The 27,197-nt window shown below is 37.7% G+C and overlaps 1 protein-coding gene across 1 annotated transcript in view; it reads right to left on the bottom strand.

Moving 5' to 3' along the window:
- Nucleotides 1-7,628: 7,628 nt before the first annotated feature.
- Nucleotides 7,629-27,197, bottom strand: part of KCNB2 (potassium voltage-gated channel subfamily B member 2) — a 165,236-nt gene continuing 145,667 nt past the window's right edge. Inside the window, exon 2 of the mRNA XM_041412861.1 lies at nucleotides 7,629-9,791. Coding sequence (XP_041268795.1) covers nucleotides 7,629-9,791 — 2,163 coding nt within the window. The remainder of the gene's footprint in view (nucleotides 9,792-27,197) is intronic.

The raw sequence follows: 27,197 nt of genomic DNA, 5'->3' as shown, positions 1-27,197 counted from the left end.
CAGAACTCTGATAATTTAGACATATAAATCCAGAACTCTGCATCCTAGCAGAAGTACCCATGATTGTCCCCAACAGTAGTTTTTTAAATTTATTTTTTAATGTATTTAGTAATGTGTTAGAAACTGTTTCTTTTTAGCCTAACACTACAATATATTGCTCCATCCTTCAGTTTTATACAGGCAGAATTCCCACTGGCATTCTGCTTAAGGACTTCAAGAACAGGTATAAATGTTTTGTATTCTGAACCTTCACAGAGAGATGCTATCTGAGCAAAACTTAGAGCAAAAATATCACTATAAGACTTATGTCCTCCACCTTGAAATGGTTAAAATAAGTAAGATAAGGAATAGGCTTTTTGTTCCTTGCATTACACAAGGTATGTACCAGACATCAGAGCAACAAAGCACACAACCAAAACCCTACTAGTTCCTCAATTTAAATGAATTTCAGCTGGTGATCCAAATAGGAAGATATCTAGACAATGGCAAATCGGCACAGAATACTCAAGCTGGGCTTCTGATCCTCCATCAATGCACAGCAATTTGCTTTTATTCATATCAGTATAAAGTAAGAGTTACTGTTAAGTGAAGTAAAGCTACTTGCAATCAGTTTAATAATTCCACTGATTTTGGAGTAAGTCTAGTGCTGTCTGTACTGTCTTCATTAAATGTAATACCAACTTTAGAGTAAATTCACTGTAGAAATATGCAGTATATGGAGTTTGGTCCAAGCTACAAAACACAACTGTCCAAAGGTTATCATGAATTTATTGCTTAAATGATTTTGTGTGGGTTAATTTGGGGAATGCACTGGGAACAATTTAATCTTTGGCTACATATTGGGTTTTTTTAAGCAATACCACTGATGAAAATGGCAAAATTTGCTTGAATAAGCGATTTATCCAAGAGCTACATGGGCTGAAGACAGTAGCCATGGTAGAGATCTATGTCTACATTAGCAAGTCATACAATACCAGGAGATTTGTTGAGGACAACAGTTTGTGCTGACAGTTTACACTATTGGGGTACAAATTTTGGACTTGCTCTCATCTGGTATCTGGGTCTGAATGCTTTATCCTGCCTGCAGCATAGCTGGTGCCTTCATGGAAGAAGTTTTCTGGTTCAACTTCACCTAAAAGTAGTCCAGTTTGTATGGTGCAGGATTGCTCGGTTATGTGAACCAAAGCATGATAAGTGGGGATAACTGAGAGGTTCATGTCAAGAGATCTCTCCTGATTTTCTCTAAGATGCCAGTGTAAACATAGCCATAGACTTCCAGATTTAGAAGTGTACATCATTCCTGCTGATGCTAAATATGTATTTGAATAGTTATTTGAGTTTAAAAATTACCCTAATGAATTTAGTTACACAGACTGCTGTTAGAGTCATGGTTTATGTTAATCACAGGACAACAGTTGATGTCTAAGGTGACCATTCTGTTTAGTAGATAGGTATAATTAGGATAATCATCTTTTTTTGGATTAAATGTAAGCTAATACCATGGTTTTTAGTTACTTTTAAGTTAAAAGAGCAGTAATATTTGTGTGCTACTTCCTTGTTCCACAGTGGTATTCATCAGGGTTTGTGTTAGGTGTCATAAAAGAAAATTAAATACCAATCAATAATAATATAGGATTAGAAAGTATCACTGCTGTTTTGGAAGAAATCTCCATTTTGCTAAAGGGTAATACTTCCTAAATATCATAACTCAGCATTTAAAAGAAATACTGTTTAAACCTGGAACGAAATAAACACAAATACAAGTACACAATGCAAACAAAACATTTTCTTTCATTTTTGCCTGCCAGTTACCTAACCTTCCTTTGTTAAGGAAACTGATAGAGGACCTGCAAAAGGTTTGGCTCCCAGAACACCTGATCAGTTTTAGAAAGCATTTCAGCGGCAGTTAAAGCTGACCACTGTAGCTATGATATTTTATTAAAAATCCTTTCCTAGGATTTTTTCCCCTCCTGAGGAGCTGGGAGCCTCAGGAAAGAAATATAAAAAATTACTATCTACTGCTGTGGAACGCGCCAGGTGCATCTTCAGTTGGTCCATGTGGATTGTTTTCAATTGATGACCAATCACAGCCACCTGTGTCAAGGCTGTGAGCAGTCACAGGATTTTGTTATGCATTCTATTCTATTCTTTCTTTGTAGCCTTCTGATCTTTCTCTTCTCTCTGTTCTTTTAGTATAGTTTTAATGTAGTATTTTAGTATAATATATAACATAATAAATCAGCTTTCTGAAATGGAGTCAAGCCTTGTGTCTCCACACACAGAGTGTTTGCCGCAACAGACCGCCACTAATAAAACCAGGTTGGACAAAAGACAAATATTCACACTTAGACCGATGGCTCTCTTAATAGCATTTACCAGTCAACTGCTTTTTAAAAAGTTCCTGCAAGTACACTGGAAGCTCTTGCATGAAGGATGGGTACACTGTGGGGACACTGGAGAATTCAGAGCACTTTACAACTAGAAAACAGGGAGAAGTGACACTCAGTTCTGGTTCCTTGGTTCAAACGCAGCATCTGGCCATTTGCACCACACTACCAAAACACTTTCCTGACAAACAAGACACCTGTCATCTTGTTGGGTGGGCTGCCTTCTGACCACTTCCAAGAAGAAGAGAAGATTGATATTGGGAAGGAAATGGGAAGAGATCTAAAGATCAATAAAGACACCAACAACTGATATCTTATTTTTCAGGAAAGTCTTCTGAAAAATGATTACAGATCAAATATTCATGTGGCAGGCGAGTGGGTAATGGCATTGCTGATCCTGTTGGTTCTAGGTTAAAATTATGATGGAGGAGTGGAATTAAATCTTTTGCTACTGGCATTTTTACCTCATTTAGTGTGAACAAGGATTCTTTTACATGTGTATTATTACATCTCTTTTTATATAGTACACTAAAACATGCCTTGTTTACTTACAGTTTTCTGCCCTTCTTTCCCCCTTTGTTGTGTTTGCATTTCTTGCTTGATCTGTACTGGCTACTTAGAAAAAAAAAAGGCATATTTGTTGCATTATTTTGCTTCTAATATATGTTTTTATGATCAAAGTATATATTTTCTATCCAAGTGATTAAAAAATTATTTGAATCAGAAAGCCAATAAGTTAAACCCTGGACATTTTTACCAGTTTGACTATCTGCAATAGACCTTCAAGAAGACAACTGTCTTTTTTACCGGACTGCAGCTTGGAGATGAGGTTGAAGCAGTTAATAAATAAATTGAAAATAAACCTTGAAGGAAACAGAAGCTCAGTCAACATGGAAGGGAAGAGGTCTACTTTTAAAAGAACTCATTGTTTTTCAAGGAATACAGATACATTGCCCAGTATTACCTGTTAGGAAATGACTCATGGAAGCCAACTGTAATTTTGATTTATGAATGTTATAGGCAAAAATACAACTGTACACATTTTGGGTTACATAATAGTGTGCTAAAAGGCTCTTCATGTCCGTTGCTCTAGTGTTAGATCAGATATCACCTCTCTAACATCACTAATGTTTGAATTTTGAGACCAATTCTGAAGTGAGGACACAGTGCATTAGATTGCTGCATTAGCGCAGAGGCTTCTATAGTCTATACAATGTAGCATTAAAAGGCCTTTTGTGTTTTCATTTAAAAAAAGTGTATTTTGTATAAATTCGGTAGTGCAAAAACTTCCTACACCTTGTTACATTCTTTGCATTACATACTTGCCCTGTAAACAGCTTTCCTGTAGGAACTTCCTTTGCAGTTTGTGCGATATATTATTCCCCCCTACCCCCCACCCAGGTTTGGATTAATGTGACTATTACTCAAAAACTCTTCTCATTACTCTGTGAATATTTTTTAAATATGTTCATTGGTTTCATCATTGTAAAGGAATTAAAACTTTGATTCACGATTCTGCAGTTAGTAAAAAATATAAAAAATAGATCAATTGCAAAGCTATCTCCCTGAACATTCTTCATTTTCCAGTCATGCGAGGAGTCAGACCCCTTTCAGGTGCACAAAGGAGTCACTTCTTCCTATGACTCCTTGTTTTGAAATTCCACAGCTGGCATTAGAGACTGACTCCAGAACTCAGACACATTCTCCCCTTACTGTGGTGAATGGGTAATAAGTCTGAAATGGCTTCAAAGTTTTAGAAAACCAGAAAAATATACTTGTGTAATTTTGCATAATTTGCTGCATATCAACCCATGATGAATGAAATGATCCCAGCCTACTTTTCTTACACCTGCTGTACTGGATAGAAAGCTAGATCCAGTCCTGCAACTGCTCAAAAAGATATTTTAGTCAGGAATTATACAAGTTTGGTATTCAGAGGTGGATCCTGTATATGCAGTCAAGACTGGAAAAACCACATTTCTAAACCTGTGCTTCTGGAAATAGTTTTCAGCATAGACAAAAGTAGATAACAAAATTATACCAAAAGCACTTCTAAAGCTTAATCATTTTGCTTCCAGTATTTCAAAAAAATAAAGCATCTGTTAATAAAGTGAATTGCATCTCTTTCAAAATAAATGTGCTTCTCTGAAAACATTTAAAATACAGCAGCAAATAAGGGCCTGGTCTTTCATCTGGTTTATATAGTTAAAGTTCCTGTTGATTTTCATCAAGAGGGAGAGACTATTGTTCTTCTCATTTAGATTTCAGTCAGTCCCTTTTCCCACCAGACTCCCATTGCTTTCAGGGGAAATTCATTTGCACAAGAACTGAGGCCTTGACTTTACTTTTTTAAAATTTCTAGTGATTTTAATGGGCTGGAATCAGGTTTGCATGAACTTTAGCTCAGGAGAGCTTTAGGAATGAAATCTCTGTTCCTGCTATAGGTTCCCTATGGCTGGACTCCTCCCTTTCCATCAAGTGTCATAGGTCTAAGGGGCTTTTCCAAAGTGTAAGGGTCACCTGGGAGAAAAAGCACACAGAAGGAACATGACAGACCTCAGTCTTGCCGGAACATCATTGTCTTGAATGGGAATTTTCTGTGGATCCAGAGCATGGGACCAGGTCCCATTTGGTCTTAATCTGGACTTCAATATTTCACTAGGATGTAAAGGCAGATCAAACAGGCCCATGTGATTTCATAAAACTGCACATAGAAAATACGAACCAACACTTCAGGCATATAAAAATTGACTGGCATTTAGTTTTAGTCACTGAAAATATCTAGAAACTAAAAAATGAATGTAGAAGAGTAATGACTATAAAATATGAAAGAGGAAAGTTTGGGGACAGTGAGATACAACATGATTGAAAAGTGTTACGCAGAATACAATATAAATACATAAAACTGAATGCAGCAACAAGTTCAAATGAACTGCAATTAAAGATAAAAAAAATCATTTTTATTTTGAGAATTAATGACCAGACATTGCTTGAAAAAAAAAAAAGGACATTGTATTCTCAGGTATTCAAATGACTGAAGAGACACCTCAATATTATCGTGTTACAGAAATAAGAAAACTGATAGAAATATAGAAAACTTTTTTTTTTTTTAAAAAAAAACCCCACCTAAGTGATTGTGCTGTGCTCATTGTTTGGCCCAGCCACAAGGATCAATATTTTGGGACTCTTCAAACTTGCCTCTTTTCTTTTCTGTGTGCCAGGCTGGAGTGAGGTCTGTGGCATTGGCCCAGCCATTTAAGCAAAGGGCCGTGTTGTAACAAAAATGGTTGTTCCTTTACACTAAATGCATTAGGTGCCTGATTGTTACATATTCAAGTGACAGAAAAAGACACAAGTAAAAGTTAACCTACTAACCTATGGTAAGTAGAAGCCTGCTGTTCCAAACCATACATTGATTGGTCTAAAGTACTTTTAAGTCTTCCTTACCAAAAAAAAAAAAAAAAAAAAAAAAAAAAAAAAAAAAAAAAAAAGAAAAAAAAGAGAAAAAAAAAAAAAAAACAAAGAAAAAACCAAACTAAAACAAAACAAAACAAAACAAAACAAAAAACCACAAAAAAACTCCAAAAACCCAAACAAAACAAAGGGGAACAGTTTCCAGGGCATGTCTGTGTAACTGCATACATTTGCTTATGATCAGAATTCATGAACTGAATAAACTTTTTATGATTTAGGGAATTAAAGCACTCTAGAAACTTTAAAAAAATATTTTATAGGATAAGAAGCTATGGATTCTGGATTAAAAAAAATGGCTTTTTCAAGACAGTGGTTAGATGGGTACTTTGTAATGAAGGCGGCTTTGGTTCAGCATCTTTCTTTTACAAAGCTGGAGAAATCAGAGAAATGAAAGATGATTTAGCAGTTGTCAGTGGAATGACATTTTCCTTTATTTAAGTATAGTGGAAATCCTGTTCTCCATTTCAGAACAGCTATGGAAGGTTGAGGCAAAGTTGGTGAGTCAAGCGATACCTTCTGTCAGTCCAAATGATTGAACTGAAAAACACAAACAAGCTTTGGGGTATGGAAGACCTGAGGCAAATCACATGTACGTGAAGCCTTTTCTTCTCCAGCTATATGATTTATGATAACAAAAGGTACCACTTTCCCCTACAAACCTTGTCTCTTATGTCCTTACACCTTAACATACAGCTTCAACAACATTACCGTTACTGAAATATGTGAGCTGCATGGGGAACAAAAGGTAAAACATCAAAGATCATGTAGAAGAAAGTAGTGTTAAATCAGAGGAAAAATAAGAGTGTGGGAAATATTTTTTTTTTTAATACCAAGGTATAGTGTATGAGGTTGAAATTTTTTGGATATATCTGAATAGCCATTTGGCACTATTTATTGCCACAGAAATAACGATGATTTTTAAATTTTAAAATGGAACTTTTTTTTTCTCAGTTATGAAATGTTGGCAATTTTCTATAAAAATATCAAATGCTTCAATTTCTGGTCATTAAATCTTTGCTTTTCCTCACAGGATCATTAATTAAACTGACAAATACAATAACTGAAGTTCTACAAGTAAAAAAAAAAAAAAAAATCATGATTTATAGCACAGATAAACTAAAATACTGTAGTCCTTAATTAACAGATATACTTGTGAGCTTTTTAACAGAAAGCAAGATACGTGAGATGCTTTAAGAAGAAGTTGCAATTTTGCAACATAAGTCTGTACAAAACCTCCAGGCAGCACGCTGTGAAGGAAGTACCTGTGTCCCAGGAAATGCTTTTTCCATAAATCCTTGTTAACAGTAGCTTTCCCCCAACCCCAAACTATTTACAAGTATATGCATTTTGCAAGCTCAAAGCACCTTGTTTCACATCCTTATGAATGCATGCATTGACATTTCATCCTTTCATGTGCAAATTCTAAAATTCATTGTAACTGAGGGAAAAAAAAATTTAAAGAGTTCAAAACCTGTCTACAATCATAAGTGAAAGGATCAAAAATGTCAGATGTTGCAGACCACTGGCTCCTAATAAAGCCCTCTTTATTGTATTCACCATTCTTGAGTAATTTTTTCCCTGTTTTTTTCAGTTTGTTACAAAAGCAGTCTTTTTTTTTTTTAATTAAACAGTATTTAAACTAAACAACTCTTCATGCCATGCAAAAATAACATTTTATGCACTTTTGTTGAGGCTTTCCATATTTTAGTTCATAGGCATTACTAACTGTGTTTTAAGAAAAGATATTTTTATTGCTTCTGTAACTAGTCACATGCTAGTTTCACGAGTAGGACAATAACCAGTTTCTCCTGGACTTGAATGAATTTCTGGAGCAAATAAATGGTTCTCCATTTTGTGACCTTCTTGGTTAGTGTCTGGCTTTACCTCACCCACAGCATGGTAAATGTCTTGAGTACAGTTGTGGCTCATGCTTTTGGGTGAAGAGCTGACCTGTGGCTCCCCTGGTAAATTGTTGCCATCACTGTGTCTATCCCCACAGCAATTTGTCTTGATATCCTGTTTTTTCTCATGTTTCATACCATGTAACTCCATAAACTCTTCTTCTTCTCCAGTGTCTATTTCAGTGAAGCTTCTCCTCTCTTTTGAAGGGAAAGTGAAAATTTTTTGTTTGGGAAAGAGAGGGGATGATTTTTTAGCAGGTCCCTGACAAAGTGCAGGTGCATCTGCACCAAGTACAGGCCGTTCACCTTGAGGGGAATTTTCTTCTAGGAGAATGGTGCTGATGTGCTGAGGGGTAGCCTGTGTGAAGTCTGCTCCTGTGGTCACTGGCAGTGGCCTTGCGGTGCTCGGTGGAGTTTGTGGAGCGCCACCTCTATTGTCTTTAAAATTAACTTTAAGGGATCTAGATTTTAATGGGTTGCTACCTTTCAGGGAGCTTTTGGGGCTTTCCATGGCAGTGTCAAAATGAAAATGACCATGTGAAACAGTTTGGGACCCACTGCCATCACTGATAACAGCTCTGTTGATTGGATTATAGTCAAAGGTGACATCAGTTGGAGAAAATCCTCTGTCTTTTGCAAATGGTATAAACTGAGAACTTCTTGCTCTTTGGTTTTCTTCCAGGTTAACAGCATCAGCTGGAAATCTCATTTGCAAGTGAGAGCCAGGAAACAGAGAGAGTGGAGACCTCTCTGTTTCCGTGAAATCAGTTGCGCAACTGGCAAAACTGTCGATACTGGATGTGCTTCTCATGTCCATCACGATGTCCGCAGGCCCCGTCGGCAACGGGTCTCTCTGACCTATAACTTCCTCCATTTCTATTTCTTCTTCATAACTGGGTGGCTTTGCTGACTGGTCTTGGTAACCAGCATTAAGATTAGGCTGAGACTGGGTTTTGGTAATTTCATTATACAGCATCTCCAGTTTTTGGGCACTGAGGTGCTGTGGGCTGGAGGATGCTGCAGCATTGTTTAATTGCTCATGGGAGTCTTGTTGACTAACTTCTTGGTATTTGTTCTCATAAGATTTGTTTGAGCTTGTTTCAGACATTGTCCTTCTGGCCCATTTCCACCGGCTTGGGGATAGGTGGCTGTTATCAGGTGTCTCCTTTGGACTGAGTGGTTCTCCAAGCTTTCCCGAATCTACTGCTACATCTATCATTTCCATACTGCGAGCAAAGGCATCTTTCAGATTCATGGAGACAATACTGCCGTTTCTTTTAGCTCGCTCAAGTGCTTCTCTCCTCTTAATTGCCTTCTCCTGTCTTTTCTGCTCCTTATAAAACTCTGAGAAATTGTTCACAATAATTGGTATGGGCAGGGCTATGACCAGCACTCCAGCAATACAGCAAAGTCCTCCAACTATTTTACCTAATAAGGTCTTAGGATAAATGTCACCATATCCTACTGTAGTCATAGTGATTGTTGCCCACCAGAATGACGCAGGAATACTTGTAAATTTTGTAGCATCCTCATCCTTTTCAGCAAAGAATACAAGACTTGAAAATATCATTATTCCCATGGCTAAAAATAATATCAACAAGCCCAATTCATTGTAACTCCGCCTGAGTGTAAAGCCTAAAGACTGAAGGCCCGTTGAATGTCTGGCGAGCTTAAGAATCCTTAGGATCCTCATAATTCGAAATATCTGTACCACACGTCTGACGTTTTGGAACTGCAGGACACTTTTATTGGACTCTGTGAGGAAAATGGTGACATAGTATGGCAAGATAGCCAGTAAGTCAATGACATTTAATGGGCCTTTGAAGAACTTCCACTTATTTGGTGAGGACAGAAAACGTAAAAGATACTCCATGGTAAACCAAGCAATACACACAGCTTCAACGTGTGCTAGCTGAGGGTTGTCATTTGGCTGCCCAAATTCATCTATTTCTTGAAGTTCTGGCAGTGTGTTGAGAGACAAAGCAATAGTGGACAGGACGATGAACAGAATGGACACAATGGCCAAAATCTGTAAAACAAAATAAAAAATGTTTTGGTTAGACCGATACAAGTGTCTTTGTCAGGGATTTATTAAATCCTTTCAAATGCGTGTGTGTCAAATAAACACAGAATGGTGGAAGCTGTTTTTGCTATTGCATTAATTCTTTTGTGTTATTGTTTTGAATTTTGCACAGACAAAACATTAGACTCATCTTAGACATGGTCAAAACCTGATTGCTTTACTCCCTGCAGTAAGCCAATTCATTTCAGAAAGCAGGCCATGACTGGTCTTACCATTTTTAAATTACAAGAGGAGGTGATATTTATTAGTGCAAGTAACCAAGTGGAAGATATATAGTTCCTGCTAATGTGCAGAATGTTTTGAATTTTCTGAATTAATTGTAATTATGTAAAACTTTACATAGTGTAGAGAACACATTGAATAAAACCATGTGTAAGATGGTAATTCAGTACTACATAGTGCACACTTTCCTAGACAGGCATAAATTTATGAGCTGGAAAGTTAAGAAGAAAAAGTTAAGAAGAATAAACATGAAGCACTATTTAGGACACTGGTCCTACTGAATTTTCATGTCTGGACAAATTTCAGATGCTACAAAAACCAAAGGTATTGGTCCTGAATTAGGTTGAGAGCAAGATTTTAAAAAGTAAGCAGTATGAGGGTGAACTGAGTTTCTCATAATGTGTAAGCAGACAAAGGCTTCCAAGAAATAAAGTTTTGCTTTCTTTCTAAGGTGATGGCTTTTATAATATATTTCATCATTCACTTTCACAGAGTCCTAGAATGACAGAATCATAGAAACATTAGTTGAAAGAGATCTCCAAGACTCTCAAGTCCAATATTTGATTGAGCACTACCATGCCAACTAAACCATAGCACCAAGTGCCACACCACCTTCTCAAATGCTTCAAGACCTGCTGACTCCTTAGGCAGCCGTTCAAATGCCTGACAAGCCTTTGAGTGAAGAAATTCTTCCTCATGTTCAACCTGAACCCCCCCGGCACAGCTTGAGACCAAATCCTTTCATCATGCCACTGGTTGCCTGGGAGAAAAGGCTGACCTCCACATGGCTACAGCCTCCTTTCAGGCAGTTGTAGGGAGCAGTGAAGTCTCTCCTGAGCCTCCTTTTTTCCAGGCTAAACAACTCCACCTCCCTCAGCTGCTCATGACAACACTTGTGAGCTGCTCTGTGCTCCACCCTTCTCTGCACACACTCCAGCACCTCAAAGTCTTTCTTGTAGTGAGGGACCCAGAACTGAACACAGGACTTAAGGTGTGGCCTCACAAGTGCCAGGTACAGGGGGATGATTGATTGCTGCACTGGTCCTGCTGGTCACACTATTCCTGACACAGGCCAGGATGCCGTTGGTGGTCTTGACCACCAGGGCACATTGCTGGCTCATGTTCAGCCTGCTGTTGAGTAACACTCCCAAGTCTTTTTCCACTGGACAACTTTCCAGCCACTCTTTTCCAAGTCTGTAGCATTACATGGGGTTGTTGTGACCAATGTGCAGGACACAGCACTTTGTCTGGTTGAACCTCATACAGCTGGTCTTGGCCCATTGATTCAGCTTGTTCATATCCCTTTGCAGAGCCTTCCTGCCCTCCAGCAGATCAACACTCCTGCCCAACATTGTGCTGTCTGCAAATGTACTGAGACTGCACTCAGTCCCCTCATCCAGATCACGGACAAAAATATTAAAGAGGACTGGCCTTAAACTGAGCCTTGGGAAGCCCCACTAGAAACTAGATGCCAGCCTAATGCAGCACCTTTCACCACCACTCCCTGGACCCAGCCATCCAGCCAGTCCTGAACCCAGTGAAGAGTGCACCTGTCCAAGCTGTGGGCTGCCCGTTTTGGAGAATGCTGTGGGAGACAATATGAAAGGCTTTACTGAGGATAGACAGCACCCACAGCCTTTCCCTCATCTACTAGGCAGGTCTCCTGGTCATAAAAAAAGATCAGGTTGATCAGACAGGACCTGCTTTTCCTAAACCCATTGTGGCTGAACCTGATCCTCTGGTTGTTCTGTTCGTGGTGTGTGATTGCACTTGAGATAATCTGTCCCATAGCCCTCCCCAGCATCGACGTCAGCTGAGAGACCTGTAGTTTCCTAGGCCATTTTTCTGACCCTTCTTGTAGATGTGTGTCATGCTGGCCAACCTGCAGCTGTCTGTTCTTGAGCTCTACAGAGCTGAAACACTCTCGAATGTACAGACGGCCCCCACACCTCTTCTTCCTCACCTGTTCCTTCTGAAGGGCTTATAACCATCCATTGCCGCTCTCCATTCACGTGAGTGCTCCCACCATGTTTCTGTGATGGCAACCACATCATAGCTCTCCTGCTGCACAGTGGCTTCCAGCTCCTCCTGTTTGCCCCCCAGACTGTGTTCAGCTGTGTACATGCACTTCAGGTGGGCTCTTCATTTCACCCCCAGCATGCTCTCCCCCATGCTCATCTCTAGCAAGCTGGTCCTATTCTTTTCCCCTTCAAACCTAGTTTAAAGCCCTCTCTATCAGTCCTGCTACAACACTTTTCCCGCCTTTCCCCCCCCCATCTGCCTCCAGCAGGCCTGGTCCTGTATAAATTGCCCTATGATGGAAAAAAGACATTTTGGTAAAGTTCATATGGTATCACCTATGGTATGCAGGTATCACCCTGGTCCTGTATAAATTGCCCTATGATGGAAAAAAGACATTTTTGTAAAGTTCAGGCATCTCTGTACCTCACAGCCTTCCACTTTGCCTGGAATAGCTGGTCATTGACTTTTACAGAACCGATATTATGAGAAAAAAAATTAATAGCAGAGAACCTCACAGCTTCACCAGAAAGTTTAGTTATTTATACTCTAAGGAATATGAGCAGCTTTAAGTCAAAAGCGCTTACTTACTTTTGACTTAAAGCTGCTCATATTCATAAAGAATATGAGCAGCTTTAAGTCAAAAGTAAGTAAGCAAAGTGTTAAAATGTTATTACAAAACTATTATAACACTTGGAAAAAAGATATTATTTTGGTTGGAAGTCCTAATAAAATCCAGGTTTTTATTACGAATACTAAAATAAATTGTTTTCTGTTTTAAAGATCAGTTTAAGCCCATTCACAAAAGCATTTACTTTCATTTCTCAGAAATTGAACTGTTAAATGCATTTGGTGATGTTCCAAGGATGCATTAGGTCTGACAAAATTGCTGGAACACCCAAGAAGAGTGAAATGAAGCTAAGAAGAATGCAAGTGTGAAGAGTGTATGCAGAGAGACTGGTCACAGTGGTGATAGAGGCTCTAGAGACAGAAAGGCCACCTCACTGTAACTTTGAGAAAAATAGCAATAAACTTGTTTCATCTATGGGTTACTGAGTGGATATTCAGCTCTCTAAGCACAAACAGAAATTGCTCACAGTGGCGTGTGTATTTGGCATTATCTTGAACTTATGTACTATCTTTGGCCTTTTTCAGCTACAAATAGTACAGAACAGGCATGCAGGTATCACCTTTCATATTCCAAAATATTCAACCATTCATTTCTTCTGCCAAATGAAAAAATTGTGTCTTCACAATTTTGTGAAAAAAATGAAAAATGAAAAAATATGTGTCTTCATCTTTCATACAGCCAATTCAGAAAACATCCTTAGGTTAATCTATCCTATTTAGGAGGGCTATATATTCCTTTAAACTTTCTGCTACCAACACCAGCAAAAGAAGCCAGTCTTAGTAAAGAATGAGGGCAATAACAGTGCATATGTAGGAAGGGCTGATTAATGAAATTTGTAGGTAGGACTGAGGCAGACAAAAGACAACACTATAAGAGAGCAATAACTACCTTTCAGACTGTGAAAGTTGCCTGTATCAGATTTCTGTATTAAAGTTGGAAACTTAAATAAGGTGTACTGGGTTATCCACTTCACCTAAACGACCGTGAAACAGCTAATGCAGGCTTGACTTCTCTAAAATACTCAATAACATAATTATACTTTCTGAATTTACAGAACAAATGAACAAGGCACAGGTCTGAATAGTCAAGCTTGCAGTTTCTGTCAGGCTGATGTAGCCTCAATGGGGCCAGAATCAGAATGCAAATAACAGGAATGGAAAAAGCTCTATAATACCAGGACCAAATTATTTGACATGCATTGTTCTTAAAAAAAAAAAAAAAAAAATTTAAGAATGTATCTGTCCAACTGTCATCAAACTGATTTTAATTAGGAACCATTGGCACTCCAGTCTGTCATAAGGGATTTATTTTATGTCTAAATGTCTACCAGCATACAAAAGATACTAGAAAAGAGGTGAGTTAGTTAATAGCATTCCCCCTTGCACTATGTGACTCCATGCATTTTGGGTGTTTTATTGAAAACAAGCACCCGTCAAAAAAAAATTTAAGAATGTATCTGTCCAACTGTCATCAAACTGATTTTAATTAGGAACCATTGGCACTCCAGTCTGTCATAAGGGATTTATTTTATGTCTAAATGTCTACCAGCATACAAAAGATACTAGAAAAGAGGTGAGTTAGTTAATAGCATTCCCCCTTGCACTATGTGACTCCAGGCATTTTGGGTGTTTTATTGAAGACAAGAATCCGTCTGTTTGTTTCAGCCATTCCTTCATGTGCTGCTAACACAAGCCTGAACTCCACCAGCTTTTTTAATAAAATATGCAGTACAGCAAGATTGGAACCTTAAGTGATTTATACATATAATCTATAAGAATGAGTCTGTTCTTAGTGAAAAAATGTACAGCAAAGTAAAGTAGTTTAGTTTCTTCTAATATAAGAATCTCAAGCTTTTATTTGTTTGGGACTTTGTTGTGTAATTAAAGCAGTGCATCATTCCACACACAGTATGTTTTAATTATTGCAATTGATTAGATTTCACAACTCATTAGGCAAAAAAAATGCCAGGGGAAAACTTGGAAAACAAGAGCAGCTATGAGAAAGAGAAGAAGAAATAAAGAACTCCCTATTCTGAGTCTGCATAAAGAATACTTTGCAGATATTACTATGCTGGTAAATTCTCATAGAGCAGATGCAGATTGTATTAAGAAAAGCACAGAATTTATAAGAAAGACCTGTAGCAAACTGCGAGGTTGGTTATTCTGATAGAGAAAAGTAAAGAAACTACCACTGCCTGAATCTTTCCCAGCAGAACTTCCTGTTTATTATATAGTATTTTTAAACCATGTTCTGGACTGAAATACCTGGAAAATTTGCACACTCCAAGTAAGTAATCTACGGCCACAGTTCTTGACGTAACATTTTTTAACCTGAACTTCAGAATATACTCTGTTAAATGACAGATTCTGGCAGGTTATGTCATTTAGCTATGGTACTACAAAAACACATAAAAATCCAGATCCTCTTAATCTTTAAAAACATTTCCTTTTAAATGGCAATTTTTTCTAAAAGAATGGACAGATGTAGATTTTTTTTCCTATGGGCTGGATATGAGCCATTTGAATCTGTTGATGCAATGAATAGTAAAACATTCCTTGAGTTAATGATGCAGTCTTAACAGCCTCTGCCAGATGCTGTTATTTCTAATTTTTGGGGTGTAAGGACTGGTAGCAATCTCCTGAAAATTTAGTTGTTTCCCAGTATTAAATTGCCACTAAAAAAAATGGATTTTTTTTTCCCTGTGCACCTCCTCATTGCTTATTACTGCCAGCAGTGTGAGGAATTCTGCATAAAATGAGCATACAACCGAGGTGTAATGGAACAACCTTCAAATTGTTCCTTGCTATTCTGCAACAACTGCTACGATATGTGAAATGATGTGATATGTGAAAAGGCTTCTGCTATAATTGACAAGTCAGTGTAATTTTTTATGTGCAGCAGAGAAAAAGTATGCATCAGGTTCAAATTAAAATATAGTTGCTGAGGAAAATTTCAGTTGAGCCTTACTGATCAGCCAGTACAGTATGTTTGATTAATATAAGTTTCAGTCTGCAGTCAACTAAGACTGTATTAGCAATAGTGTTTCCTTAGTCTTATTTTTTTCCCAGGGTGGGATCTAGGGTAGGATCTAGACCATTTAAATAATAGACAGCAGTATAGTCTCATACTTTTGAGATTTCTAGCCTCCACAGACATTGAAAATTATCAGGCTGTCACATATTCCTCCCTTTCTGCATTGAAATTTATGGTATTGTCTTCACATAAGACATACCCTGGCAGTATCTTTAACTCTGCCTTTAGAAAATCTCAGAAAAAATTGCTGTTGTTCAGCTTTTGAAAGGCTTCTGGAGAACTGTATCAACTTTCTTGGGCACTTAGCTATATATTCTCAGAAGCAGCTGCTCTTGGGAAAGAGGTGTCTAAATTTGAGCAGATAGGTATCTGGAGTTGATCTATGCTCTTCAGATCAACCTGAGAGCTACCAAGTGCTGTAGCCTGCAGGTCATGCTGGACCTTGCATGGAAGTGTCCTTAGCTTGTAGCACAGAGCTCCCAGCTCTGGCCAGACAATCCACACACTCACAGCCACACTGGCAGGAGCAGAAAGTTAGATAATGGATGTTTTCATTTTTCTGAGGGAGTAAGCCCATGACAGTGGAAGACATTTTGGGAGGTTTGATGAGAAGTTTATAGAAATTAGTTTACTTCAGCAGCATCCTTTACTGCCAGGTGTCTTCAAATTATGATATTGAGTTTGCAACTGAATGGACAAAAAGTCTTGCTCAGTAAGAGTGCTGTCTTGTACATCTGTCTACATCTGTGTGCATTCTGTTCTTCACATCTGGGACTATCCAAATGAGATGAACATTGGAGAAGCAAAGATAAAACTACAAATTGAGTCACCTTGCAGCTATAACTATTACCATGTGAGGAATTTTAAGATTAGTCAGGACATCCGTCTGTAGACATTTAGGATAAGGGGCCATTAAAATATTCTTATGTGGTGCAAATGACAAGAAGAAGGTCATGATAAAACATCTCACTCCCTGGTCGCTCCATGTTCTCCCTCCATTGTGTACCTTGAACTTCCCAGTTACAAGCATCACCTCTTGCTTCTGACCCACACTTCTACCCCATGCTGCTTTGCAGAGGGGACTGTGCTCAGCTCACACCTGTAATTCTGCATTCCCATGTATCAGCGTGCCATAGATCACATCATGAACAGTCTGACAGACTTAAAATTATTTTGAATCTAAGGTTTCAACAGACCACACTGAAAAAGTTCAACAAAAGGCAAGACATTTTGTTACAGTCCTTTACTGGCTAATGCTCTTTTTTAACATATGTCCTTAGCCATGGGACATAAAAAAGGAGACAAATATAAACAAATCCTACTTGGATTTACTCCAAACTAGAACACAAAGGAGCTGTGGCAAACCTTAAGCATGCCAAATCTAACCAATCTCACAAGTCCTGCAACACTGAGAATTATCTAAGAATAGAAGTATATGTTTGCAAATGCTCCTTGTTTTAAGTGATGGAAAAATTAATTTCCAGTTACTAAAAATTTAATTTTTGGAAAATAAGAGAGGGAAATAATTTAACAGAACAGCAGAAATTTAGTGCACCTTACAGCTTTATCACTGTTGCCCTTTCAGGAACACATCTGATAATAGCTCTGACAGCCTGTGTGATCACTGAACAGCTTCTCTCTGCTGCTCTTATCTCCTTCCTTGATGATATTATTTAGAATTCTGACCTTTCATTTTCCTCTTTTTCCTAGATTGGTATTATTATTAATATTTTTAAGGACTTGATTTGACTGTTCTTCATTGCTCTTTCAAGGATATTCATTTAAGCCTCACATTAACTACATATATGAAGGTTAAGCTCTCAGTGTTGTATTTATCTAGTGTCTAAGTGATGCACAGTCTTTGCTTTTGGTCTCTTTGCACTGGGATGACTCTCACTTGAGAAGTTTGGTTTAGAAATACTCATTTAGGAATACTCATTTAGAAATATTCATGATTAGCTCCATAAACACTCACTGTATTTTTAGATATGCCAGTTATCTACTAGTTCATCAGTAGATGAAAAAGCTCTGTCTCCAGTTTAGCTTGACAGACAAGTTCCTATGAAAATAGTGAACTCAAGTGCTTCTCAATGTTTATTCATGGTTCTATGAAGTTCAGTGGTGACTTTACCTAAGGGGTGGCATATGGCCAGGGATGTGCTGTCCTATCAAGCTCACCCAGACTGGGAGCCAACATGTGGGACCACATTTGTTTCTGTAATGTGGCATCCTTTAAGTTTCTGTCTGAGGAGGTTTAAGGCAGGTAGGAGTTTGCTGCCTGCCAGTTCCAGTGTGCATGGCAGACCAGTGATGATAACATTAGCAGGATCATAATAGTGGTAATTCTAGTGGAAGACATGATAATAGGTAGTTAAAGCTCAGATTTTGCCACTAGTTAATGCAAACTTCTCCAAGCACAGCTGCAGTCAAGCAAGGTATTTTGAAAGTGGCTAAGGTAGGTCTACCTGACTGGAGAAACTGCTTCTGTCTCTGTCTTCACTTCAGAAGTTGAGTCATAAAGCCATTCTCTGTAGCTGATATACTTCCTGTTTGAGAGCACTGTATAAACTCCATTTTTTCCACAAAGCCTTTCCACCATTTTGTGCTGACCTTCCTATTCCATAGATTAATATTTGTCTTAGAAGACCTAGTATCTCAGAGGGAATAAACCTGTGTAGGAAAGGATGTTTTGTTCTTTGAGATTAGCAGGCATCCTTCTGGTTTAAAGTAACAGTAATAAAATGCATCTGTCCTGCATTCTCTTGCAGGTAGATTACTGTTTATTGTATTTATACTATTAGGATAGCAGTAATAGAATACACCCCTCCTGCATTCTGGGGTGAGCTAACTGTGTTTACTTAATGACTTGATTATTGCTTTAGAGAAGGGTGGCCTTGGGGTTTGTACCACCAAGATTTTCAGCACAAGAATTTAGTTTGGGTTTGAGAATTTGATTATGGCTGAGTATCGAGGTGATTTTGTATAAGGCAGCTCTGTCGGTAACATGGCAAATGGGAAACCTGGGAATGGACTGAGTCTCTGTGAATCTGAACACAGGAACTGCTCAAGTCTCTTAGAACACTAGGGGCACATTAGATATGCAGTAGAAAACTCAGTACAACACTGCAAACATTTGCAGGATGTATTTACTAAATATTGCAACCAAAAAGTGATGTTGGAGACCAGAGAAATGGCAATATGCACAAGCAATAGGCAATGGATTGCAAATGGGATTATCAGCTTGAACTTTAGCACAGCCCTGATGAAACCTGCTATGATTCGTTATAGGAAAAAGCTGAGGTTAACACTGAGGGCATCTGTTGGACTGGCAAAGATGGCGGACCTTAAGTAGCCACAGATGAAAAGTCTTCATAGCTGGGAAGAGACAAATGTGTTTTGTTTAGCATCAGTGGAGACAACCTTGAATACTGAATCAGCACAGAGTTAATAAGAATTACTTTTTTAACATATTAAGATCCATATCAAGTCAGCGCTAATATTTTTTTGCTGTTGTTCAACAGCAAAAAGCTATTTCAGCTGGAGACATGAAATCAATTATTTCATGATAAATAGCAAACTGTCCCCTAGGAATTAATGTAGAAGAAATAGCAGATCCAGAGTAAATGTAGGTGAATTTCTTTTTTTTTTTTTCGCTATGAAGTTGGATAAGCCCATGAAATTGACTGTCATATATTGACAGAAATAGAGTTAGTACCTGCTTGAAATGATAGTGTGCTTAGTTTAATCAATTAAATAATTTAATGTAAGGTAGTTTACAGTGAAAATAAAAAGTTTATCTGGCTGGTGCTTTCTTTGCTCTATAACTATGTGAGAGATTTAACTGCCTTACAAATGATCAACTTAAAGAGTCATCTTAAAGGCTTTATTTATATAAAGCTATTTGGCCTCCTAACTATTATTTCTAAATGGAATATTTGCTTATGTGTGAGAGAGGTCACCTACATTTATCAAAAATGAATGAGATGTCTTTATCAAAGCCCCTGCCTGTCCTTATTCAGAAGTTTTCTAAACCTTGGACCTATTTCTTACATTTAGGTTGTGTTTTGCAGTAGCTGTCTAATTTTTTGGGTAGTGAAAGCTGAGTATTATTACTTAGATGAATGTACTAGACTCTCCAAAATTTGCATCTAAGTCATGACAAGAAGCCTGCAGTTTCCAATCCTTTTGCCTAGCAAACCATATGCAAGATCTGTTCTGTGCTACTTCACTCACAAAAAAATTGGCTTCATTACAGGAATTTCATTAAAAAAAAAAAAAAAACAACAAACCCAAACAAACAAAAACCGAAAAAAAAAACCCCACAGCAACACAGCGCAGCCTCCAGGGCCAAGCAGAGAGGGGGTCTCCAGCAGCAGCCGGGAGGCTGTGGGAGCGCCGGGAGCGGGGCTGGATCGGGCCCTGGGAGCCGGGAGCTGTCCCCGGGCCGGTGCTGAACGCGGGGCCGTGGCGAAGCGCGCCCACATCCACCCTAAACCCCTTCTTTCTGTCACGTTACCCACAGAACGTATGCAAATGATGCAGTCTAAAAAGATAAGTCGGGGAAAATAAAGATATCTCTGGCACAATATTTGTTTCTTGGAAAAAATACCACTGAAGGAGGCAGGAATCTCACCAGAGGTGAGATATTTCTTTTTTCTGCTTGCCATTTAGTAAGTTATTACTAACACCCAGCAAATCACGGTGGAGATAAACAAGCAGGAGTAATGAAAAATCAAACCACAATTTTTTAGCTCTAAGGAGTTTTAGCACAGGATGTTGAATGGATTTAATGGGGGAAATCAGCACACCTGATATACAGATTTATTCTGATGCTACCTACTTTGCTATTAACATTCAACTTAAAGCAGAAAGCTGGATGCAACTGATTTTTAAAACGTGGAAACTGGAAACCAAATTACTTGGTTCTCACTGTTTCCATTTTTCATTTAGTTTTAATGGAATTTGCTTTCACTTGGGACCTCAGGTTATTAACCAGGACTGTATACTTGAGTCTAATTTGCTGAAAAACATATTAAGATTTTTGTTTGAACTATTCTCATTTTATCATCTTTTTACCATTGAATATGACTGTTTCTTAGTCATATGACACAATGAGTAGGTATGGTCTTCCTGAAGGCTAATATTTTCTATTAGACTTATTTGAAATTATGACAGGTCCTCACACTTTCAAAATAGTTTTTCTGTCTTGGCTTCATTTCAGTTTCTGTATAAATTTCAGAATGAAGTTTCTATATAAAATAGCTGTATTAATCTATGGTTTTATGTAAAGGTTATGCCAGTATTTCTCAAAATTTCAGAATAAGAGAAATTGTTAGGGAAAGGAATCCAGCCTGCTGTCTTTTTTGCAATACAATAGTTAAAGGTCTGCATACCTTAAGTGTCATTTACTTATGTTAGATGTCACTCCAGGACTACTTTTGAAACTTCATCTGTAATACTGCGGTTTCAAACCCTTATTAAGGTGTGATGTATGCTGTAACACATACACAGAGTACCAATGCTCTTCAATAAATATGTAAATGTCCTCACATCACATTTAGGAAGGTCAAATTGTAATTGAGACATATCTGATTCACAAAATATATTATCCATTATTAAAGTACTATTAAAATGTACTGCTCATGCTGCTGTGAGCTCAGACTAAGAGGACAGTATATAAGAAAATGTCTGTAAATTATAGGAATGTTTCAGTTTAGGGCTGTAATTCAGACTCTGCTTTTAGCACAAATACCTAAGGCAGATGCTGAACAGGGTGTTCAAGGAATGTCTGTTTTATCCCAAACTGTGACTTGGACAGAAGGGCTGACTATTCCCTGCTCTACAGAACACTGGTTTTGTTCTGTCACAAATAAATGTCTATTACGCTTATGGTCTATTAAAATTAGGGTCAATCAGTGCTACGGGGTCTGTTTTTTTCTCATGAAATCAAAGGGAGTTTTACTGTTGCCTTTAACCAGAATGCACCAGTGGACTTTGAATATTTTAGTCAGCTGTACTGGGAAGCAAAGGAGGGCAGTCTGACAAGGCTTTGTCCAACATTCTGCATAAATTTTGGTATTTTTCCTATTTCATATTTTAACCAGTAGATGTCTCTGTTTAATCATGCAGCTGTTGACAAGGACACACTGTTCCTCTTGTCACAACACATATTTAGTAAGTGAACTATTTGTTTCCCATGGAATGAATACACGTGAATGCAAAAATGCCAGCTTAATGCTCTCAGCATAACCCTAACCAACCTAAGCCCCCAGAAGCTTTGGTGAGAGCTCTGGCTGCTAAGCAATATTGAAAATCATCTCTATGGAAATATTCCATAGGATTTTAAGAGGGCAAAAGGGGAATTCTGTGGTGGGATTCTATGGATATTCATCTAAAATATGTAATAAATTTAGTACATCTTTTTTTATCCCACGGGAAGGCTCACAGAAGCAGCTTACAGAAGAGTATGGAGTATTTGATTTCTACACAATGCCTCATGAAATTCCGTGTTGTGATAGATGAATTATCTCCTCTGCTTCACAAATGCATAAGATTATATTATTTCTGTGTCTATAGGCATGGAGAGTAGTAATGCAGATTATTTGAAACTCTTGCACCTTATTGAAAATATCATTCTGATACAATTTGATTCAGACTTCTGTTTTTTCCAAATTTGAAAAAAAATCTAGGATATATACATTTTTTCTAAATCTCTACAGAAGAGATCAGCAATTTAAAAATGATATTCAAAATCTATTATTTTAAATATATGAAACATTAAGATATGTTATTTACAATTTTGTACAACTTATTTTTTGATTTTTAGTAATTGTCTAAGAATGTGATAGGTTTCTATAATTTGTTTCCTGGCCTTGCTCTTGTTCTCCTAGGGCAGTTCTCCACACGTTTAAAAACTTAGGAGCTATTTTTTTTTGTCTTTGTTTTCTGGATATCTTTATATTTGAGATCCTGGATTAGGTCATCAGAGAGAAAAAATACTAGACTGGATCTACACTGAGCCCTGAACTGCATCAGAATTTTTGTTTGTGGGTTGCTCCATCTTGGTCAGTTGCTCCCTTTTAGAAATCCCTACAGAAACTGTTAGGATCTGTTGTTAACATACTTACTGAAGTAAAAAAGCATATAATAGAGAAGAAAAAGGTCACCTCTTTTAGGTGACAGCTGTTCCCACATGAGCAAACAGTATGATGGGGCTTTTGTTTTCCCCATTAAGTCCCATGTCAGTGTTGGAAACAGAACCTCTCTAGCTGGAAGGAGCATGCTCCTTACAGACAAATGCATGTCACAGACTGCTCCTGTGTGTTCACACTTCCACCCACGTGGCTGTTTCTCCTACTGCCAAGTGGAGCCAGAGGTGAGCTATTTTTTAGCCCACATTTATGCTCCAAATGCACTGTGATGAAAGGCATAGATGGCCAGTGGGAATCATGACTCCCGTGTCACTGGTTCCACCAGGCTGGCCATTTCTGGGAGCCAAGCAGAACACTGTGTGGCAGAAATATAAGGCCTTGCCCTGAAATGGTTTATTATTAAATACAGCTTTTCCCCCAATGTCTGAACAATGAGGAGTTGACTATAGAAGGGAACATGAGTGTTGCCTAGTTTCAAATGAAGGACCAAACTGTCTGTCAAATCTTCCTGGCTGTCAAACCAACAGCCAGGCCACAGAAACCCCACAGGTTTCCATGGCTGCAGCTACAGCAGTTTCTACAGCTCAATCAGGCTGAAGACAAGGAATAAACCCGGAAATAAATTTGTCAGGTACAAACAGCTATAATGCAGCTATCTGCAGCAAGCCTATGGACAATAAAATTCATCTTCAAAGAACCCTTGAACGTGGAACAAATACATTACATTCTGGCTATGCTTCAGGAAGTATCTTTCATAGCTGACAATTTTATAATACATATATTTTTTTCTTTTAACTGCCAGCATCTGGCAATTTATGATAAAGTCTTGGAACAGAGTCTTTGGGGTATTTACACACTGATTACATATATTTCTACTTCTGAAAGCCACATAAAACCCCCACACCCACCACCAAAACCTCAAAAATTCTCTGGAAGGGCAATGTGATTCTTTATTTCACATGATCTTTATGATAAGGGATAGAACAGCATAAGTAATTAAAGAAGAAAAAGGTTTGTGTTATTACTCAGTCAGAAGTGCTAATCAAAACAAAGTAAATAGTTTTGAAAAATCTCTTACTGTGGAATATATATGACAAAACCATACATCTTTTAGTAATTACAGTAATAGCAGCACAGGAAGAAAACAATATAAGTCAGGTATCACCTGGAATAAACTGGAACCACTGTGTATGAGGAATATATGTAACATTAATATATACTGTTATATATGTTTTCTCTGAGATGTAAACATAGAGGTATTGCTTTCAAAAGGATTATTAATTATTGATCTTGCAGATTATAACTGCTTCTGCTTTATTCTGGGTCCTTTATGTCCAATTATTTTTCTATGAGCTGTATAATTACAAACACACTTTTATGGGGAAATACCTGACTTACTATACCTAGGAGCTCGCTGGCAGTGAAGTATTTCACTGCTATTAATAGAAACACCACAATGACACCATGACTGAGATTTTGTTTTCTAAAAATTATTTATCTTAGCAGTCATGGCAGTGAACTCTCCTGTCACTGTCCCGTGCTCCTTTGAAGGATAGGAAGCGGGACGGAGGTGATTTGTCACTTTCACTACAATACATTTGACATTATAACAGTTAATGTTAGCCTGAAAGGAAATAACTGGCACAACTGCTTTTAAGATGGAGAAATGGATGTGATGTGGAGATTAAGAAGTCAAAGCACAGGAATATTTGGAGTGCTTTGCAAAATTTGGGATCTTGACTTTTGAACGGAATTTTCAGCACCTAAGAAAGCACTCTTCTTCTTTGAGGTCCTGCTTATATTACAGAATGTTATCCTTTTGAAATATTTCCATTAAGACAGAAAATGAGAACCTAGTTTGACACAAAATAGAATTTAGAAATATGGAACTATATTACAATGATTGAAGGAAATACAATATCATCCATCAGTCCTAACATCACCATTTATGGATAAACTTATTCTCAAACAATTAGCTCCCTGCTTAATTTCCATATCCTGGTTCACTTAGGTTCTTTCTGGAGGCAAATAATTGTTGATATGTTCACGGGTCCCAGGACAAGGGAAGAGATGAATCTGACCTCATATTTCTTAGAAGGCTGATTTATTATATTATGACATTATATTATATTAAAAAGTGCTATACTAAAGCTATACTAAACTATAGAGAGAAAAGAATACATCAGAAGGCTAGGAAAGGAATGAATAATAAAAACTCTTGACTGCTCCAAGCCTCAACACAGCTGGACTATGACTGTTCATCAAGTAAAAACAATTCACATGAGACCAATCAAAGATGCACCTGTTGGTAAACCATCTCCAGACCACATTCCACAGCCATCAGATAGTTATTGTTCACATTTCTTTTCTGAGACTTCTCAGCTTCTCAGCAGAAAATCCTAGTGAAAGGATATTCATAAAATATCACAGTGACACATAATCACCTCTGTGTGAGATGAGATCAATATTCTTGATAATATAGTCTAGGAGAATAACATGGACAGAACAGTGAAGTCTAAAAAGCAGGAACAAGGATGTCTAGACCAGATTGCTCATGACCTCCACCTCTGCACAAGTGCCCCTCCTGACACTTCTGGAATAGGAGGGACTTTTGAGTAACCTGTCTGTGTGCTTGGGCTGAGCCAGAAGAGACATTTTCATCACTATCACCAGCACACTTTCAAATGTACCTTTTATAGCCCAAATCTGACACCGAATCTGATTTACACGAGCAAGGACTCATATAGCAACTGTGTGGTGCTGCTGTACATATCTACTGCTGCTGTTGGGGGAAGCCTGCTATATGTAACTCAACAAGATAAACAGTAATTTCTATGGATTTTTATCTGCAGGAGGCTTGTTTCAGAGCAGCATGATTTGGGTAAGAGATTCCCCTAAAGGCATGTGAAATCGTAGAGGAGGAATAGTTTCCAAATCTCTCTCTGTGGAAATCAGAGAGCAAAACAGTGAAATGATGCCAGTAAAGAAAGTGAGGAACAGATGTACTTTCGTTGTCTGATCCTTCCACTAAAAGTTAGTCTTTCAATACGATGAACACCATTGCTAGCATCAAAACATACAAATAAAGCTGCATTGACAATGTCAAACATCAGCAGTGTTAGTAGGGTCACTAGTTTCACACTGATTCTGGAAGCTGGGATGAAAAGGGCTTATGATTTTTATCTTTACATCAGAGGAAAATGTGTTCTGAAACACCCTGTCAAAAGGATGCAATCCCCTCTCCATTACAAAGCATTGGATTTTTATTAAAATTAATTTAGTGTCTAACTTTGTAGCTGGAAAGAAAAGCAATTTATTTTTGAGTTGCCAATGGCTTTTGATTTTGACAAATGACTTAAATTATTTGCTTATCAGATTTACTTTAGGAATGGACTGTATATTTTTTTCCAGAGGGTGTTACAATTCCTAAAGAGTTTCATCAATTTTCCATTAATGTGCCAGTCAGTCTTAAGCAATAATTACAAAAGCAGAAGCATCATATTAACCTCTTGATACCAGAAGTTGGAATTAGCATATTAGCACTTAAGCAAAGTAAACATTGGCCATTGGTGACAAGGGATTAAACTGCAGCATGCTGTGTCTGCTGGGAATGAATTCACTACACTTGGCTGAGCATATTTTCTGCAGTGCACAAATCCTTATCCAGATGCACAGAACTCACTTGGAATTTAGGAGCCAACACCCATATAATGCAGGAGCCAGGAATTAAATTCCTACCTTGGTCAGATGTGTCTCAAAGCAGCTCAAATGAATGAGTCTTTAGCTTTTCTTTTTCCTTTTCCTGCAGTATTCCTACACAGTAATTACTGGGGCCTTTTGCAGGGAATACACTTGTGCATACTATCAGCAAACATTTTTGATCAGTAATTTTTACATCAAGATATGCTTCAAAATCTGATCACCACAAGTAATCCTAGATGTAAGAACACCATTGCTTCATACTAAAATACTAAAAAATTGACATGATAGAATTATAGTAGCAGCAGTATGATTTTAAACAGAAATTTAGTGACTGAATGATTTTTTTTCAGTGAAAAATCCAGCTCAACAGTTACCATTCATTTTTTCTTCCAGTAATATTTATCATACCATAGCAAAGGAAAAAGAAAAGAAAAAGAAAAGAGAAAAAGAAAAGAAAAGAAAAGAAAAGAAAAGAAAAGAAAAGAAAAGAAAAGAAAAGAAAAGAAAAAAGAGAAAAAGAAGCATCAAACATATAGGCATAGTTACTTTATGTAAGAATTTCTAGTATTTATTAAGCATGTCAGAAGTTTTGCA

The sequence above is a fragment of the Onychostruthus taczanowskii genome, unplaced genomic scaffold (genome assembly GCF_017590055.1).
Source record: "Onychostruthus taczanowskii isolate IOZ18803 unplaced genomic scaffold, ASM1759005v1 scaffold4, whole genome shotgun sequence".
Classification (NCBI taxonomy): Eukaryota; Metazoa; Chordata; class Aves; order Passeriformes; family Passeridae; genus Onychostruthus; species Onychostruthus taczanowskii.
Note: the sequence above shows the minus strand (reverse complement) of the source record. Positions and strands in the feature narration are given on the sequence as shown.